The sequence below is a fragment of the Podarcis pityusensis genome (genome assembly GCF_964106645.2).
Source record: "Podarcis pityusensis genome assembly, chromosome: 4".
Lineage (NCBI taxonomy): Eukaryota > Metazoa > Chordata > Lepidosauria > Squamata > Lacertidae > Podarcis > Podarcis pityusensis.
Window position 1 is genome coordinate 56,092,722 of NC_138027.1, and position 18,751 is coordinate 56,111,472.

Consider the following 18,751-nt stretch of genomic DNA (forward strand, 5'->3'; position numbering starts at 1 on the left):
TGGGTTTTTCTTCCACCTGATGCTCAAGCGCGCAAGATATTTCCTGATCCAGAACCTATTGCACCTACGTTAGGCGGGGCCAGCTTTTCTGCACCCCAAACCTACAAAGAATGCGGGGGGGGGGATAAAAAGGTAAAGGTGCAGGGATCAGGCGTAAGGCCCGCTTCGTCCGGCATCCGGCCCCTAGGTGCCTTCTGGGAAGCTCGCCAGCAGGATCCGACCGCAGCTGCGCTCTCCCCGCTGGCGATCCAGGGAACTTAGTTGCTACGCCGGGCACCATCCTCTCCGCTCCCCGCCCCTTCCCGCTTTCCTCTCTGCCCAGATTTTACTTTTAAGTTTCATTTCCCCAGATTTCGTCCCGGGGAAGAGGCGGGGCGAGGGATGAAGCTAAATTGCCGGCCAGGAGATCCAGAGGAGACTGGTTCGGAGTCGCTTCGGTGGACGCAAGAGCCAGAGATCCGGCAGCGGGACAGATCGCCACCCCAAGATCTCCGCTCCGTAAAGGTGACGTTTCCCCTCGACCCTTTCGACGCCTTGCTGTTAACCGAGTGATAGGCAAACAACCTTCCAGGAGAGATTTCATTTTATGCCGCAAGAGGGCGAGCGACGCTGGTTGCGGCTCCGCCTTCCCTCCTGGAAGAGCCGAAAGGTCTCGCTCGGTCCTTGGAGGCGCTTCAGCCTTTCCATTTAATGGGGCGAATAAAGGCTTCGTGGGGCGGGAGGGGGGGAGGGAGGGAGGGGCCATGTTCTCGGGCCCCTGGCTTGGGGAGGAAGGGCGGCGTTGATTGGCCCCGTTGCGCTCTGCCTTCGCGCCCCAGGACGCAGCAGGTGGGAAGCGTCCCGCCCGAAGTCCTGTTGGATACGGGGGTGGGAGGGTCACTCTCGGGGAAGTGAAGTTGGGATTAAGAAAGGGGGCGTGGGATTTTGGTTAGGGGGCGCAGACCCTCAGATTCGTATTGCTTTTTATTGATGGGGGGAACTGCCCCCTTGGCTAGGCCAGGGAAGGGGGCTCAGTTCCCTCAGGCAGGCACGCGGAGCTCCACAAAACAGCCTGAGGGACGCGGTCGGGTTGTCGTTCTTTCACGGTCCTGTAGCACCAGCTCCGGGCTAGTCAGGCTGTCCGGTTCAGAGAGGCGGTGTTTTCTGAGGGAAGACTGATGGCGCCCCTAGTGGCAGACGCGAATAGCGCTGAAGCCCCCTTTGTCGCCTGATAGGAACGCTCCTTGTAGTTTTGGGCGTTGGCTGGTTCTTGTTTGGAGCCGCGCTGAAAGGTTCCTGTTCCCGGCAGATGCAGAGCTTGATGCCCCCTTGGTGTGGGGAAGAGCTGAGGATGGAAGTGTCAGGTGTGGGTTAACGCTCCAGAATATATTATTATTATTATTATCATTCCTGCTGTTGTTATTCTTACCATTTCTATTATATGCCACCCTTCATCAAAAGATCTCAGCGGGGTTCACTTTCAGGTGGCCTCCAGGCTTTTAAAGGTTATCTAACCATGTTTTAAGAGAAAGTAATAATCTGAGCAATCCTGCTCATAGTTGTGTATAGGACCACAAACTAAATATAAAGCAGGAGATTTGCGATCAGGACCTCCCATGTTTGTCCCCACAGCTGCTGTAATGAAAACAATCAGATTAAAAACTGCAGCTTTAGGAAGGGGTAAGATATTCTTTCCCACAGTTCTCTCAGTTAAAATCCCCCCTCCAGCAAAGTTGCCGTGTTTACCCCTGTAGGGCAGACAGCAGCCGTGTATGTAAAATTGGAGAAAGGGGAAGGGGGAAGGAGAATTAAAGCCCCTCCACCAGTGTCATGATCTTGATCTGATTCCCCTCTCCCTCCTACACACGACTGGTTTTCTGTCTAAACATTTGTTTTCTAAAACATGGGAGAACTTCCTTAGTGTAAGAATGGCACAAAAAAACCTGGGAACATTGCCATTTTATCAGATTTCGCTTACTGTAAATGGGAGGATGCATCACAGACAACAGATAAATGGGATAAAAATCGAATTTTATACAATGACCAGGAACAACAAAATATATTATACTATTCAGCTGCTTATCTTATGTTACTACAGTTACGTCATATGTGTTATGGATAATCATGCTGTGTTTTTGTTTTGTTTTTCAACTTTGAATTAAATGTTGCAGAAATCAGACCATAAGATAATCATTTGAAACACATGCCAGGACATCTTTTATTTTCCTGATACGTATGTCAGGAGAGTCAGCTTGCACCTTTGTGTCATAGACATTATGAACATGATACAAAGTGCAAAATATTTATACAGTAGCTGACAAAAAAAAAACCCAGGCGCACGAGTTTATTCCTCAAACACACTGGAAAATGACAAAAGTTGGAAGAGGATTTTGGCAAGTTACTAAAATAGGGTTGCCTTTTAAATATCAGCTTGTCTAGCAGCTTTCTTTGCATTACATGGAAGTCTGCCATTACACATATTAGAGCATTTTTGCACAACTCTGTTCTTGTGGTTAGAGCAGAATATGAATCAAACACTTCCGTCCTTTGTTTCACACACAGTCAGCTGTCAATTATCTAGAAGTCTAGGCCTCATTGATTCCGTTAACATTTTTTTAAAGTGTGGGAGAACATCATCACTTAGCAATGAGCAAATTCTTGAGAGAACTGGCTAGGAAACAGAGTGAAAATGATGTATTGAGAAACGACAACAGGGAAGAAGGTAGGAACCTGCCACCTAGTGGACAAAGATTGAATTATTGACATTGCCTTTAAAAGCGTACACAAAATCTACAGTAGGACAATACAGTGGTACCTTGGTTCCCGAACGGCATAGTGGGCGAACAAATTGGCTCCCGAACGCCGCAAACCTGGAAGTAAGTGTTCCGGTTTGCGAATGTTTTTTGGAAGCTGAACATCCATTTCAGCTGTCGGCATTGTTTCTTGGGCCAATCAGCCAATCAGAAGCTGCGTCTTGGTTTTCGAACATTTTGGAAGTTGAGCGGACTTCCAAAACGGATTGAATTCGAGAACCATGGTACCACTGTACCTTTACTAAGCCTACCAGGTATTGGATATCCCCCTAAAGTGTATTTAGGATTTTTTTTCTTATGGGCCAACATGTTTACTTTTGTTTTTTCAAATACCAGGAGCTCTGTACACAAGTGGGTTCCTTGCCTTTTCTGCAGGGCACACAATGTGTGTGGTTTGTACAAAGAGGGTTCTAGAAGGTTTCTTCTTGTTGTGATAGAAGGTTTATTTCCATGTGAAAGAAACAGGAAGAAGGTTTTGGATGTTTGGGTTATTTCTCTGGGAAGCGGAGTACAGCTGGTTTCAACAGGTTTTGTTGTTCATTCTGTCAAGGTCATACTGACTAATATAGTAAGGCCAGGAGGAGCCTGGGTCTCACTCACTTTCACTTCTCTCTTTGTTCTAGTGTTCTGTTTCTTTATGCTGTAGTGTTAAAGTTTAGTCTTACTAAGTTTGTAAGTTTTATTGTAAGTGCTGCAACTGGATTTTTATGGACTGTGTCAATCCTAATTGTTTTGGATTTGTGACCATTTATGCTCATTTGCCTTCAGTACCAGTAAAGCTCTGCTGGATGAAGTACAATTGCCCCTGGTCTGTTTTTTTGGAAACTCTGCTGTACGTGTTGAAGTTTTTTCCTCCGGTGCTAATGCGACAGTGACCACCTGGTTGATACCCTCAGCCTTGGAGCAGGTGCTTCGTCACAATCTGAAATCCTGTGGGCGCCGGCCAGCTGACAAGAGTAGCAGGGAGTGAAGACAGGAGTTCTTTGCTATCTTCTGCTACTTCAGAATAGTGGTAGTGGTGGTAGTGAACACAGCTGGCTTTGAATTTCTGTTTGTATTTATACTTTATGCTTATGGGTTAAGAGCCGAAGCCTGGAAATCCTTCATTTGCATCTCTACTCCTTTCTTCTTCTTCTGATGCCTTAAAGACTTAATACATTTATTGTGGCATAAGCTTTCAAGGACTGCAGTCCTCTGTATCAGATACACAAAGTGCTGTCTTGACTAGGAGGACGGATAGCACTTCACGCACCTGCTGTTGACTGCAGTCTGTGAAGCTTATGCCATAGTACACTTATTTATTTGTATTTATGGTGCAACAGGAACTCTTGTTTTTGCTGCAAAAGACTTAACATGCCTAGCCCTCAAGAAAAGGGAAAATACATTATTGCAGACAGGCACATGGTGAGGGAAAAAAATACACACGGTGACATTTAAAAAAAAAATCCAATTTATTTAAATGAAAGGATATGCAAGCTTGCAAAAGCAGAACTTGTTTGCACAGGACTCTTCCTTTTGAACTTTCCCCTTTGTTTGGATCTGAGAGAGCAGAGTTTTATAGTTCTAGCCTTAGAGTTTTTTAATTCAGCTTGTATAGCATTCTGACCTTACCTGGAAGTAAACCCTATGGTATACAGTGGGAATTGCTTCCAAGTAAACCACATAGGATTGCACTGGAAGTGTATTAAATACTGAACCATTGTTGGATAAAGATATTATGCAGATTGACAGCTATCTTGCATTAAGATGGAATGTAAAATGCTGTGCAGATGTTATCCTTTCCTTCTGCTTATTTAAATAGTTAAGTTGAGAATAGTGGAGACAAACATTCTAGTGTATCTCCTGCTTCCAGATCTCCATAAATATGTGCATGCCCCATTTTCACCCACCCACATCCACAGTTCCAATCCAGCCCCCATCACTGCTTTGAGCTTTTCTTCTTCTTGACAAAATGTCTAATATCATTTCAGGAATCAATAAAGGAAAGTCCCAGATAACTAAATGCTGAAGTCCTCTTTCTGGCGTGAGTCTCCATCTGACCGGCGCACTCGGAAACTTAGGAACAGACACTCTTCAGATGAGGAGATGGATAACCGGTGGAATCTGCAACGAAATGGGACTATAGACACAATCCCATCACTGTTGCCAGAAGAAGCTAAATCTATATCATACTTTGCTGCACCAAATGTATTTGCTCCATCAAAAATGGAAGGCTTTGTGTTCAGTCCCATAAAACAAGAGGATGTGGATCAACTGGGAAAACAAAACCAACCTAATAAAGTAAGTCTTTTGAGTTAATATGCACCTTGTTAGCACTGAAATCCTGCAATTTAGAGCCAACTTTTTACTCAAGGTTGTGCATTCTTGACACTAAACAAATCTAGGATTGTATGCCTCAGAAATCAGATTACTGGCCATGAAAATCTGAAATTAAGTGGGTCTGCATAATTACTCTTATTTTCTGAAATTTATCCTGCTGCTTCTCCCTTGAGCCCTGCTTGTAACTAAAGTCATACCTTGGAAGCAGAACGCCTTGGAAGTCAAGCATTTTGGCTCCCAAACGCCGCAAACCCGGTGAGTGTTCCGGTTTGTGAACGTTCTTTGGAACCCAATCATCCAGTGCGGCCTCCGATTAGCTGCAGGAGCTCCCTTGGTTTCCGAATGTTTTGGAAGTCGAATGGACTTCCGGGACGGATTCTGTTCGACTTTCAAGGTATGACTGTACTGGATATCTTACTCAGCCACCCCTCTGGCTTTGGAGAGTTTAACAGGTGTTGCCCACACACTCTCAAGAGTATAGGCTCCTAGCCATAAGAGCCTGTGTGAGGGTTCAGGGAGCAGATGTTGGAACAGGACCCATTACAAGACTAGTAGGGGAAGGAAGGATGGATGGAGAGGGGAAACCACAAGGGAGGCCACTGTCTTCCTCTCTAGACGGCCAGTTGTCTTGAGTGAGAGGGAATCTTTCTCATGGGAACTAACCTGCCTGGTGTGTTGTCTCTTTCTGGAAGGAGACTGGTTATGAATCAACTATGTTAGTGACATTTGAGAATGATAAGGAACACAAATTCTGCTCATGGTCCTGTTGGAATATTCTAGTTGCTAGGCAATGGAAAATTTCTCCAGCAACAGGTGTCCTTATCAGGGCATGTGATCAAGGAAATCTGGCTCAGTGTAAATGACTACAGTCATACCTCAGAAGTCGAAAGGAATCCGTTCTGGAAGTCTGTTTGACTTCCAAAATGTTCTGAAACCAAAGTGTGGCTTCTAATTGGCTGCAGGAAGCTCGTGTAGCCAATTAGAAGCTGCAGAAACCCTGTCGGACGTTCGACTTCCAAAAATAGTTCGCAAACCGGAACACTCACTTCCAAGTTTGTGGCGTTCGGGAGCAAAAACATCCGAGAACTAAGCTGTTCAAAAACCAACGTGCAATTGTATGTGAATGAGTCAGCATTAGGTATCTGGCCAGATGGCTAAAAAGAGAAAAAGATTATGTTGCTTTATTTGCTTTGTTCATTAATGACCAGTGTGAAGTTTTGTAAATAACATATACTCTGAGAAACAGGACCAGATTATGTTTATTCCTGTAATGGGAATTTCACTAAGAGATAGCTCTTAGTAAAAGATGCAGAAAAGCCTTTCTGTAAAAAGGAACTCTTCTGCAGAAAGAAATGAAAACCCAAGAGTAAGATGCTCACGCACTAAAATGAAGTGCCTAGCCTGGTCTAGAACCAATGCTACTTTTTGTGGCTGTTCAGTGATCTTTTTGATCCAAGCTGCTCCTATGAGTGTCACTCAGTGTTTGAAATACAATTCTGGCTTAGCTTTACATCTGACCCAAGGGCGGTTCTTTTGTTTCTTCATCGTAATTTGTTTGAATGAAACAAGCCCCCACTTTAGACATAACTTCAGAGATTGTGTTTTGTGGTCCCATTTGCGCAAAGCAGGAGTTATCTCCCTATTCAAAGCAAACCATTAACCACGGCTCAGATGATGTATGAATAGAGCCACATACTAAAATGGAAGTGAACTGTGTATGTGTGTGTTTTTAACCAGAAACCAGAAAACACCTTATTCAACCAATACGAAGAGAAGATCCGCCCTTGTATTGACCTCATTGATACTCTGAGAGCCCTCGGAGTGGAGAAGGACTTGGCATTGCCAGCAATTGCAGTGATTGGCGATCAGAGCTCAGGGAAAAGCTCAGTTCTGGAAGCTCTTTCTGGAGTCGCTCTTCCACGGGGCAGTGGTGAGAATTCCCGCCGGCTTTTCCTTCTGGGAAGCTTTGAGGATGTGCAAGTTCAGAGATTTTTTAACATCAGTGTTCCTACTTTATAAAATGCATCTTTATTTTCTAAAGTTACCTTCTCTTTGGTGTCTGCCTGCATTATTTTAACATCTCGGAGGGTTGGATACACTTCAAAGAAAGCAATGTTCCCAGTTAGAAGTCTGAGAAACTAAATTGATTTTTAGAAAGCTTGGTGTAATATTATCGGGGGGTGGGGAATGGCACTGTTCACCTATAAGGTTAAATGCAAAGATTTTAAGATAGCTGCCTACATCTGCAGTATAGCTCAGATTATTTATGGAGGTCCATTTTAGGAGCTGATTTTGCCCTAGAACTAGGTGTTGTTTCATCATAATCCATGGGATTCTGCCTGTTTTTAGCAATCTTTAGGAAGTTTCTGTGAATCTGAATAACCTATACTTTTAATGAATTGGATTCTCTTCATGAACAGGCATTGTCACCAGATGTCCCTTAGAACTCAGGCTAAAAAAGCTGCAGCCTGGTGAAAAATGGAATGGGAAAATCAGTTACCTGGGAAAATATATGGAACTTGCAAATCCTTTAATGGTAGAAATGGAAATAAGAAAAGGTGAGTGTTGTGGTTTCCATTGTATTCAATAACAGATTGTTATTTTCTTTCTTAATTTCCTTCTGTTATAAATGAGAATTCTTCTTCAACTATATTCTATGTATAGTCCCAAAACCAGTGATGAGGTTTACCAGAAAATTTAGAGTAATTTTGCACTGGATTTTTTTTTAATTAAAATAAGGTTTCTTAGAAAATCTTATCCAATTTAGTGTATTTATTTTACTTGTATTTAGCAAACAAAGCTTAACACTTGAGAACAATGAAGCTTCTCACGTTGTATTTGACATTGATTGTCACAAATGAACTTACGAACTTATAGAAAGCGCACTGGATTTTTTTCCATTCCACATTGCTGGCCAAATATCTTCAATGGCTAAAGTTTGGGAGATGTGGAAGCAAATGCATTGCTGAAATCAAATGATGGCTCTTACGTGGCTTCTATAGTATTCTTTTAACCTTCCCCAGCTTTCCCAATTGCTGTCCTTTAGCAGGTTTTTTTCTTAGGTGGGGGGGGGGGAGAGTCTCATGGGCATTGTGGTGTCACAGATGCCCCATGAAGGGGTCCCAGGTCTGCAGTGATTGGCAGCTGCTGTTTAGAAGATTCAGGCAGAGATGTTTCCCCCAGCTCTTCTCTCCCTGGAGATGGTTCAGAGATTGAACCATGGGTCCTTCTGTATGCAAAAAACAACAGCCCTTAAAAATAAAACTGCACCATTGGAAACCAGAATTAACTTTTACATGAAAATTTATAACAGTTCCGTTAACACTGTTTGATAAACATAGCCATATTAACCTTTCCAGTCTCAGAATTATAAGAAGATACAGTCATACCTCGGGTCGAAATTGCTTCAGGTTGAGCACTTTCGGGTTGCGCTCTGCGGCAACCCGGAAGTAACATAATGCGTTACTTCTGGGTTTCGCCGCTCGCGAGTGCGCAGACAGTCAAAATGATGTCACACGCATGCACAGAAGGGGCGAATCGCGGCACGCACAGCCGCGGGTTGCATTCGCTTCAGGATGCAAACGGGGCTCCGGAACGGATCCCGTTCACATCCTGAGGTACCACTGTACTGATTTTCTAAAGAGTTTTCCTTCCTGCCAAGTTTGGCCCCTGTGTTGTATAACAAATGGTAGCCAGAAGAGGCTGCCAGTCCTATGACATGAGCATCCGAAATGTTGATGTTAAAGTTTTTCTTGCTTTCTTCATTCCAGCTCAGAACATAATAGCTGGTGATGGAGTGGGCATTAGTGATAAACTAATTACCCTTGAAATTAGATCTCCTGAAGTTCCAGACTTGACTCTGATTGATTTGCCAGGGATTGCAAGAGTGGCTGTTGGTAATCAGCCAGTAAATATTGGAGATCAGGTAAAACACTAAATATCTTGCCCAAGAGAGCTTTCTCCATAAGTGTACTGCATTCCTTACTAGGTTTCTGCTCCTTTCCTGCTGCCTCTTGCAAGCTCCCAGTCCTGGTGCTTTCTGCCTACCCCCTAAACTGGCAACCCCAGTCCTCTTTCAGCCTTGCATCTTGCCCAGTATATGATCCTGCCTTGATTCCTGTACTAGCTTCAACTTGGCCTAGGCAACTTTCTATCAAACAGTGAAATAACTATACAGTAGCTCTAACAGCAGTTCTGTTTGTCTTCATTGCAGATCAAAAAGCTGATTAAAACATTTATTGGTAAACAAGAGACAATAAATTTAGTGGTGGTTCCAAGTAATGTTGATATTGCCACAACAGAGGCACTGAAAATGGCCCAGGAGGTGGATCCAAATGGAGAGAGAACACTTGGTAAGGAGGCAAAATAATTCTCCTTAACTTTGATAATCTTGCACTGTTGAAATGAGAACGTGCTTTTCAGATCCCGGAATGTCGGTATTTGTAGGTTGTTGTTGCTTTAAATGGTTCATGGTCACTATTTGTTTAGTTCCTTAAGTATTCTTTATTTATCTCACTAACCCACATGAAAACATGTGTTTCCTTTTTTCCTCATCATGAAGACAAGCCAAAGGTCCCCAGTTCTATATAGGGAGTTTTGCTGGAGTGGCAGCTGGACTTTATTCAGCACTGGCAATGGGACAACATACTTCATCGTACCTGAAAGTTAGCTTAGGGAATTCAGGGGAAGTGGTGGTTTCTCCATAATGTTTCAGTTGGCCCTGGTTCAAAGACATAATATTTTGCTTAATTCTACTGCAAGAAAGTAGAACTCTTTGGCCTGCATGATGGTTTTTGAGCCCTTGATTTTGCCAATGCAGACAAGATGATTTCTATACAAGTGTGAACAGTCCTTCAATTGTGCGTCACCTTTGCCATTTTGTATTATGTTGGGTTTTTTTCCTAATGTCTTTCCGTATTTCATCCCAAGGGATCGTGACAAAGCCTGACCTGATGGACAGAGGAACTGAGGGGACAGTTGTGAACATAGTGAGAAACCAAGTCATTCCCTTGAAAAAGGGATATATGATTGTGAAATGTCGTGGGCAGCAAGATATCCAGTCCAACATGACCTTGGCCTCTGCACTCAAGGAAGAGAGAGCATTTTTCGAGAAACATAAATGCTTTAGGTACTCATAGACTAGAGAGTGATTTTTAAGATAATAGTATAATTACAGTTACTTAAACGGCCTCAGTCCTATATACCTGAAGGAGCATCTCCACCTCCATCGTTCAGCCTGGACACTGAGGTCCAGCGCTGAGGGCCTTCTGGCGGTTCCCTTATTGCGAGAAGTGAGGTTACAGGGAACCAGACAAAGGGCCATCTCAGTAGTGGCGACTGCTCTGTGGAATTCCCTCCCATCAGATGTCAAGGAAATAAGCAACTATCCTATTTTTAAAAGACATCTGAAGGCAGCCCTGTTTAGGGAAGCTTTTAATATTTAATGCTGTATTGTTTTTAATACTCGATTGGGAGCCACCCAGAGTGGCTGGAGAAACTCAGCCAGATGAGCAGGGTATAAATTATTATCGTTATTATTATTGTTATTATTATTAAATATTTATAAACCACACTTTTCACAGGAAGCAAAGTAATATTGTGTAAAACGTAATGCAACACTAAAAACACCAGTGAGTTTAACTGCAATTGTTAGCATCAGATTTTCTAGTAAACATTTTCTTTGTTCCCATACAGTATCCTTCTACAGGAAAAAAAAAGCCACAGTCCCCTTACTAGCCGAGAAACTGACTAGCGAGCTTGTGGAACACATTTGCGTAAGTTAGCAAAATGACACTTTAAAAACAACAACAATGAAACATCAACCCCAAAGTTTGTTTCTTTACTCATTACAAGTTTTTTTCCCCAGCACCATATACATCTTTTCTTTCTTTCTTTTTTCTTTTTAGAAATCTTTGCCCACTTTAGAAGAGCAAATAAGATTTCAACTCCAAAAGACAGAATCTGAAATGCAGAGATACGGCAAAGCCGTGCCAAAAACCGATGGCGAGAAACAATATTTTTTAGCAGAGGTAAGTACACTGATGAGGACTCGTGCTAAACTTTTCTAGTCTTAATAGTGTTATGCAGAAAACATATGTCAGTGTAAGAGTATGTGAGCCTTAGAGGCATCCAGAACCAGCAGCCAACGTAAGATAAGTCATGAACCTGTCTTTGCTGTAAATCGAAGATGCTTTTTGTCATTTGTGTTTCTGACCTACCTCACTCTCTGTACAACCCATTCAGCTACTTTTCTGTTCTGCCTACTGGAAAGCTATGTATTGATTTCATAAGGCGGAGAAAACTTAGTATAGTTATACACCAACAAAAACTGAAGTTAGTTTGTAACTCTATTCCCACTTACCTGGGAAGAAGCCTGATTGAACTCAGTGGTACTTCCTTCATAATGGATACTCATTTGAATTCTTACATACTTTGTCTCTTACATATTCTCAATTATTTTCTGGGATGAATACTTCCAGTGATTACGTTCAACTAATCTTAGGCCTCCTGTTTATTAAATAGTCATCCTGATTTGCTTGCACAAAGCTTACATGGTGGTTAGATATTGTCTAGTCTTCGCTGAGCAGTCATTCAGATTTGTTGGTTGTTTATCCCACACTTTTGGGGCATTTTCCCATCACTATCCAAAGTGGATTGTGCCAGAGTGCTTTAATTCACTTTCATTGCACAAACCTAAATTTCCAGTATTCTGTTTACTCTCTCCCACAAAATACTGACAATCTGGAGTCAACTATGACATATGCATTCTTTCTAATGTGAGCCATTCAGTTCCAAAATGATTACATTGCTCATAGCTTTATGGAGGCAAGTTCTGGAACAAATTTTGGATGCTTTTTAAAAAAAAAAATTGGATAAATGTGTGTTTGTCTGCTTGGACACATTGCCAGTCAATTTGCTTGATCGTTTTAACATTATGGACTTGCTGTCTGAGTTGAATTGATGTCTGCAACATAATTATGTATGTATTTCAGAAAATTTATATACTGCTTGATTGTAGGGGGGAAACTCAAATTGGTTTACAAAAAGATAAATACAAATCTCTTTAAAAAAGTACACCATAATTAAAAACATACAAAAAGTTAAAGCCACAGTAGAATAGACTAAAATAAATTAAAACTCATCAGAGCAGGACTTTCTAAATATTGCTAACATTGCAACAAAAATAACCACTCATTATCATTGCTGAAAAAACACTTTGTTCAGATTTGAAACATGCACAAATCAAATTGTCTTTATAATCAACAAACCTCACTGCATCTCTTTAAATTGTTTGCTTTCACAGAAAATCGAGCACTTTATTGCAGATGTTGGAAGCACAGTACAAGGAGAAGAAAGTGTGTCTGAAAATGAAGCCAGAATGTTTACCAAAGTTCGTAAAGAATTTCAGAAATGGGGCAAAGGAGTTGCTAGCAGTGGCTTTAAAAGTAAGTACAGACTACTCTGTGTCTAGAGCAGCTCCTGTTTTAATAGCATCACATGTCCCTTCTAAACTGAGTCTCCAGGATTAGAAATGGCTACCTTAAAATAAAAAAGTGTGTGTATTTAAAAGAAATGCTGTACAAAGAACTTTGTTTTGAGGTAAGATGTTAAGTCCAGCTTATCCTTGTTTGGAGATTTTATCAACCTTAAATAGAAGGGACGATGGAGTAACAGACATGATTAGGTTTAAGCAGGATGCATCCTAAGATTTTGTGTTATCAGGCACCTGGGAAAAGCAGTGGAGGATCTTCGGTTGCTTTTAAACCAACTGCAAGGCTCCTATTAGAAACACATAGAATAGGAAAAAACATTTCAACCTCTATTTGGAACACCTTAATAAAATACGCTACTGATGCTGAATTTTGTTGCTGGATCACAAATCCCTTCACCTCTGACTATTGACCATGCTAGCTGAAAATTAACAGTGGAGAGCACTGTGTTAGATAGGGACCCCTGACAGTTAAGTCCAGTCACAAACAACTCTGGGGTTGCGGCGCTCATCTTGCTTTACTGGCCGAGGGAGCTGACATTTGTCCGCAGACAGTTTTTCTGGGTCATGTGGCCATCATGACTAAGCCACTTCTGGCAAAACCAGAGCAGCGCACGGAAATGCCGTTTACCTTCCCGCTGGAGAGGTACCTATTTATCTACTTGCACTTTGACATGCTTTCGAACTGCTAGGTTGGCAGGAGCTGGGACCCCTGTGCTAATTTGGGGACTTCTGTAATGAAAAATGATGGTGTAAATTAAACAAACCTAAACCTATCCTGATTTCAACTAACTGGTTCCCAGGGTGATTTACTGAGCTTTTGTAAATCCGTGACAGGTTTTAGGGGTTTAAAAAAAATGTTCTTCTTCCTGCAGTTCAAGAATCCCTACTCCCTGAGAAGTGGAAATTTGAAAATCAGTATCGTGGCAGAGAGCTTCCTGGATTTCTCAATTACAAGACGTTTGAGATGATTATAAGTAAATATATCACCAATCTAGAAATGCCAGCTGTTGGTATTCTAACTAGAGTTACAGGTAAGTCTATTTATTAAATTCAGTTTTCTGGCTACTGGGACAGTTGTTTTAAATCATTTTAAATGTTGCAGTTGTACCCGCCATAGGACTTTAGGGTGAAAGGTGGGTAATAAAGGGGATTGATTATACATAACATAAAAATATGAAAGGGGTTTTCAAATACTATCTATATATAATAAAAGCACATGCAATGTAAGTGATTTTGCTTGAGCTGTGAAACCTCCAACATTTATATTTTCGTAAAAGGGCTGTAGGAAAAAATGAATGGAATTGTTAATGGTTTGGGTGTATGCAACATTTTTACCAAAATACGTGTGAGAAAACAAGAAATTATTTTTCTACACAGATTCTGATCATTTGGTGTATTCTCTCCCCCCCCCCCCTTTCAGAAATAGTGCGTCAAGGTTTTGTGGCGATTGCTAAAAGCCATTTTGAAGGATTTCATAATCTTCATTCGGAAGCCAAGGTAAGAACAACATGATGCAGATTCAAACTCTCTTGGATGTGTGGAGCTGCTGGCAGGGAGAGGATGCTTCCTGAGCTCCCCCATTCATTATCTAAACATGATCATCAGAAAGGAGTGTCCCTGCCTGAAACCATCCTACTATCTGCTGTTGGCCAGCCATGATTACATGTAATGATGGGCTAAACTATGGTTTTATTTTGGGAAAAATTCTTGGAATTTCTCCCTTTTCTAAAGAAAAAGCAACTGTGGGGCCCACACCTGAAACATGCTCACTGGGACTCATCACCAGTTTCCTGCTGAAAATTAGTCCCCTCCTTAGCAGTAAACAGTATAGAGGATAGAGTGCATCCCTCACCCAGTGGAAGAGCAATTCTGGGTTGCTCACCCATGATTGCTTATTTTTCTTCAAAATAAACATGAGCAGATTTTAAAAAGTTACGATAATGTAACATTCAGTTGGCCCCAGGTACTGTCATAGTGGGACAATCCCATTTGTTTTGTTTCTGTTATTTGTTGCAGTTAGTTTCTTCCCCCCCCCCTTTTTTCGGATCACATCTATTGTATTCCAGCATCATGCTAAACTACAGTTCAGTGAGACATGAATGATCCTCACTACCTCCTCGGCTGGGAGGATGAGTTCATAGTATTTCATTTTTCAGCCATCCCTACTTTCCCTGTGCTAATAACTTGCTTTACCCATTATTGATACCAGCTAGTGCCCAGTAATGCTTTGTTGGATATGGGCCCTAATTTCTGTGTAACTTGATATCAGCTTGCTGCTTCTTGTGATCTGTTGAACCATTGTTCAGAGGTTAGAATAAGTCTGCTATTTTCTGACTTGTTTATTTCATCTCATTTATCTCACTCTATCTTGGATTGTGCCATCTAACATGTGCCATCTTCTGGGCCTCTTGGCCTGTGCTATTCAACTCACCGGGTCGGGATGGGACCAGGTTCTCCCCTACCCCCCCCCCTCCTGATCATGAATTGCTTGCTGCTGTAATGAAAAAAGTTGTGCCCTAATTATTATCCACACACTGGTCTAGTCTGTGTCGCTCCTTTGGTCCTTGGTGTGTGTCAAAATTGTGCATATACCACATGTTTGCATTTCTTCTTCTGCATCATTTTCCTTTTAATCTAGCTCTGCTGTTTGTAGAAACTGGATGGGCAGTGCTGAAAAAAAATTCACAAGCTGGAGGAGGGGTGGAAGTTTAGTTTTTCGCAAGCAGCTATCAAAAGCAACAGAACTTGTATGCAGTGAAGCAGAGTATTTCAGAGTATGAAATAAATTCAGTTCACAGAACCAGGTTTCTCTTGGTGCCCTACTCCCCCTGAAATGTTCAAATGTTAGGCACATAGACACTTCCATTTGTTGTACAGTGGTACCTCAGGTTAAGAACTTAATTCGTTCTGGAGGACTGTTCTTAACCTGAGGTACCACTTTAGCTAATGGGGCCTCCCGCTGCCGCGCTTCTGTTCTCATCCTGAAGTAAAGTTCTTAACCCGAGGTACTATTTCTGGGTTAGCGGAGTCTGTACCCTGAAGCGTCTGTAACCTGAAGCGTCTGTAACTCGAGGTACCACTGTAGTCTTTTACACTGGAGGAGAGCTTGCAGAATAAGTGGATTTAGGGAGCTTGAGTGCAATGTGTGGTAAAGGAAGGCAGTTTGAGATTAAAGGTCATGGGGAGTACGTGTGGGAGTGTTATGTCCAGTATCTCTATATGGAATAGTCAGAGGTGATTCCTTCTATGCTACATCACTGGGGATGTCTGTTATTTTTGCCTTTCACAGAATAGAATTGAAAGTATTATAGAGAAACAAGCAAAGGAAGCTGAAGCTATAGTCATGATCCAGTTTGCAATGGAGAAGACCTTATTCTGTCAGGACAATCACTACCAGTCATGCTTAAGAGCTGTAAAGGAAGCTGCAAGAGGGGGGAAAACCACAGCGATAGATGAAGAAGGCACTGCAATCGCTGAAACAGCTTTTCATTTGGAGGCATACTTCAAGGTGAGTTACATGGCATTCCTGAACATATTTACTCAGAAGTAAGTCCTGTTGAATTTGATGGGGCTTACTCCCAGAATTGCAGCCTCAAGTCACCAATATCATTTGTACCCATTTGACTGTGATTATAATTGCTAACAATATTGCATAGCAAATCAGATGGAACTGAGAGTTCATGATCACATTCATTCCAAGATACTCCTGGTTTATCATGAGCCTCATTTATAAATATGCTATTAAGTCAAAGGCTCCCACAAGGTGTGGGGAACACATGGCATCTTCAGTGCTGTGAGATTATAATGCTAGCCTTCCTTGCCTGGCCCCCATGAGGCTCAGATGTCATTGTGGCCACCCAATGTTTTATCTCCAGCAGTGGATATAATTTGCTCAGTCGCAATTTTTCTCCCCTGCCATTATTCCACACTTATTTCCCCCCTCAAGCAAGACAGTGCTGGGTGACTTCCCAAGTCTTTACCACTGCTCATTCAGAAAGAGAATTACCAACATGTGGAAGTTACTAATTGCAGTGCATGCATCTTTTTTCATTTCAGACTGTAATCAAACGTCTCTCCTCCCAAATTCCCCTCATTATCCAGTACTTCATCCTCAATAAATATGAATACAGGCTGAAGAATGAAATGATGCTGCTCCTGAGTCAAAGGGAGAATTTGAGCCTTCTGATCCAGGAGTGCACAGATGCTGCTGAACACAGGCAGTTCTTGTCTGACCGCATTGATCGTCTGGTTCAAGCTCGGGACCACTTAGCAAAATTACTTGGCTAAAAACGTGTGCTTCTGCTGCTGCTTCCGGAAGGCTAGTGCGCTAGACAGCTTTTTGGTAGATTATATCTCTGTTACTAAAAGATGTGGTTCATCACTTGCAGTTCGTGAATCTGGAAGAACTTTGCTTACTCGCAAACAACCCTTAGTGCCGTGCTGTGTCTTATGCATTAAACTTCTCAAGGACAAACTGCCTCACAGCCACTTTGACTTAGATTCCATCAGTTTGAATTGTTCAGCATAATAGAAGGGGGCAGCAATATATGCAGTATTTTTTTTTTTTTTTGAAGGAGTGTGGGTACTCATAAATTGATAAAAGTGGCAGCACAAAATGGTTGTAATGGGCAGCAAAAAACAGTGCTGTGTGGCTGAGTACTGTCACCCAAAAAGTGTTTATGCTTTTAAGCTCCATCAGAGGCAGATTTAGATTAGCTCAACCAGTTCCCCGTGCAGGGACCAAGGGGGTGCCTTCCCAAAGCCAGTAAGTGCTGGGGAGGCGGCGTGAGGCTGACAGGGTTGTGGAGTCCTCCTGCCTCCTTCCCAGAAGCCTTTGGGAAGGGGGGGCAAGTCACATTTTGAGCTATTATTTTTACAAGATTGCCATGCTCTTCATGCAAATAATAGCAACCACTTATCACATATCTGCTCTTGTGTGTGGGAGATGGGTGCATTAATTTCTGAATAGGGGATATCATGCAGTTTTATTGAAATCTGTTGTGGCCAAAGCACTTGGAATGGGATGCAGCCTTGAAGCTGCTTGTTCACCTGCTAATTGTGTCCTTTTTTGCTTTTTTACTGTTTTTGTCCTTCTTATGAGTATTTTATGGGGACTGCATCTTGTTTATTTCTAAATGTGCCTTCGGGGCCAAAAAATATGGGGCAGGGAAGATTACTTCGGATTCACTAAGTTGCTGTGGCTTCTGCATGGAAAGTACTGGAAGTGGGTGGTGCTTGTGGGTTGCAGTTTGTTTTCCGTGCAATGTCTGTATGAAGCCATGTAGGAATTTGGGTGACATTGAACTCTTGCACACACCAGTTGGTCAGCTCCATCTCCTTAGTCAGAAGATCACTAATGATCCTTTGTGACCCACTCTTGCCTTTCTGGCAGCAGGCACACACTTTCATTTTACCAGTGCTTCTTAAATGGCAGCGGAATTTGGTGTTCATGTGTAGGGCAGTAGTGTCTCCAGTTGGCTCTGTTGTATTTTTTTATTGTACAATAAAAGGGGGAGAAACTACATTTTATGCGTCTTGTCTGGTTCTGTCATAATTCTCAAGCACCACCGTCAGGAACTCTTCAATTTTTTCCCACAGGCTTCAAAATAAGTGCCATGTTTAAGATGCTTTTTAAAAAAAGCATTTTAATCTTTCCTTCCGCTACAGGCTCCTTTATAGTGGTGGTCGCTGTTCAACCTCCTAAGGCATCTTCTGCTGTATTTCCACCCAGCTTGCGCTGATACTGGAGGTTCCTGTTTGAAGCTTGTGTTTTAAAAACAATGATGCCGGAAAGGTTTTTACCATTCTACCCTGTTAGGCAGCCTCTGCCCCTCCAGATGTTTACGACTACCACTCCTATAATCACCATTAGCCATGCTCTGTGGCTGATGGGAAATATGTGAGGGGGTCACAGATTGCTTGGCCAGAATGTACCATTCTAATTCATGTCATGCTAAAGATCCAAAACAAGATTTCAAGTATGAATATAGTCAGTCATACCTTGGATCCCAAACAAATCGGCTCCCAAAAGTGAGTGTTTCAGTTTTCGAAAGCCGAACATTCAATGGGGCTTCCGATTGGCTGCTGGGAAGCTCCTGCAGCCATGCTTTGGTTTCCAAATGTTTTCAAAGTCAAATGGAGCTCCAGA

At 42.2% G+C, this 18,751-nt stretch overlaps 1 protein-coding gene across 1 annotated transcript; it reads left to right on the plus strand.

The window, feature by feature from the left end:
• Nucleotides 1-1,221: 1,221 nt before the first annotated feature.
• LOC308476672 (interferon-induced GTP-binding protein Mx2-like) lies at nt 1,222-18,127 on the plus strand. Its single transcript, XM_081004439.1, is given in 15 exon segments — nt 1,222-1,345; nt 4,763-5,072; nt 6,849-7,041; nt 7,532-7,669; nt 8,882-9,036; nt 9,325-9,463; nt 10,041-10,239; nt 10,806-10,821; nt 10,823-10,885; nt 11,018-11,140; nt 12,415-12,556; nt 13,476-13,634; nt 14,024-14,100; nt 15,893-16,111; nt 16,660-18,127. Coding segments are annotated over 14 exon segments (2,133 nt in total). The 5' UTR covers nt 1,222-1,345; nt 4,763-4,793; the 3' UTR covers nt 16,891-18,127.
• Nucleotides 18,128-18,751: the final 624 nt, after the last annotated feature.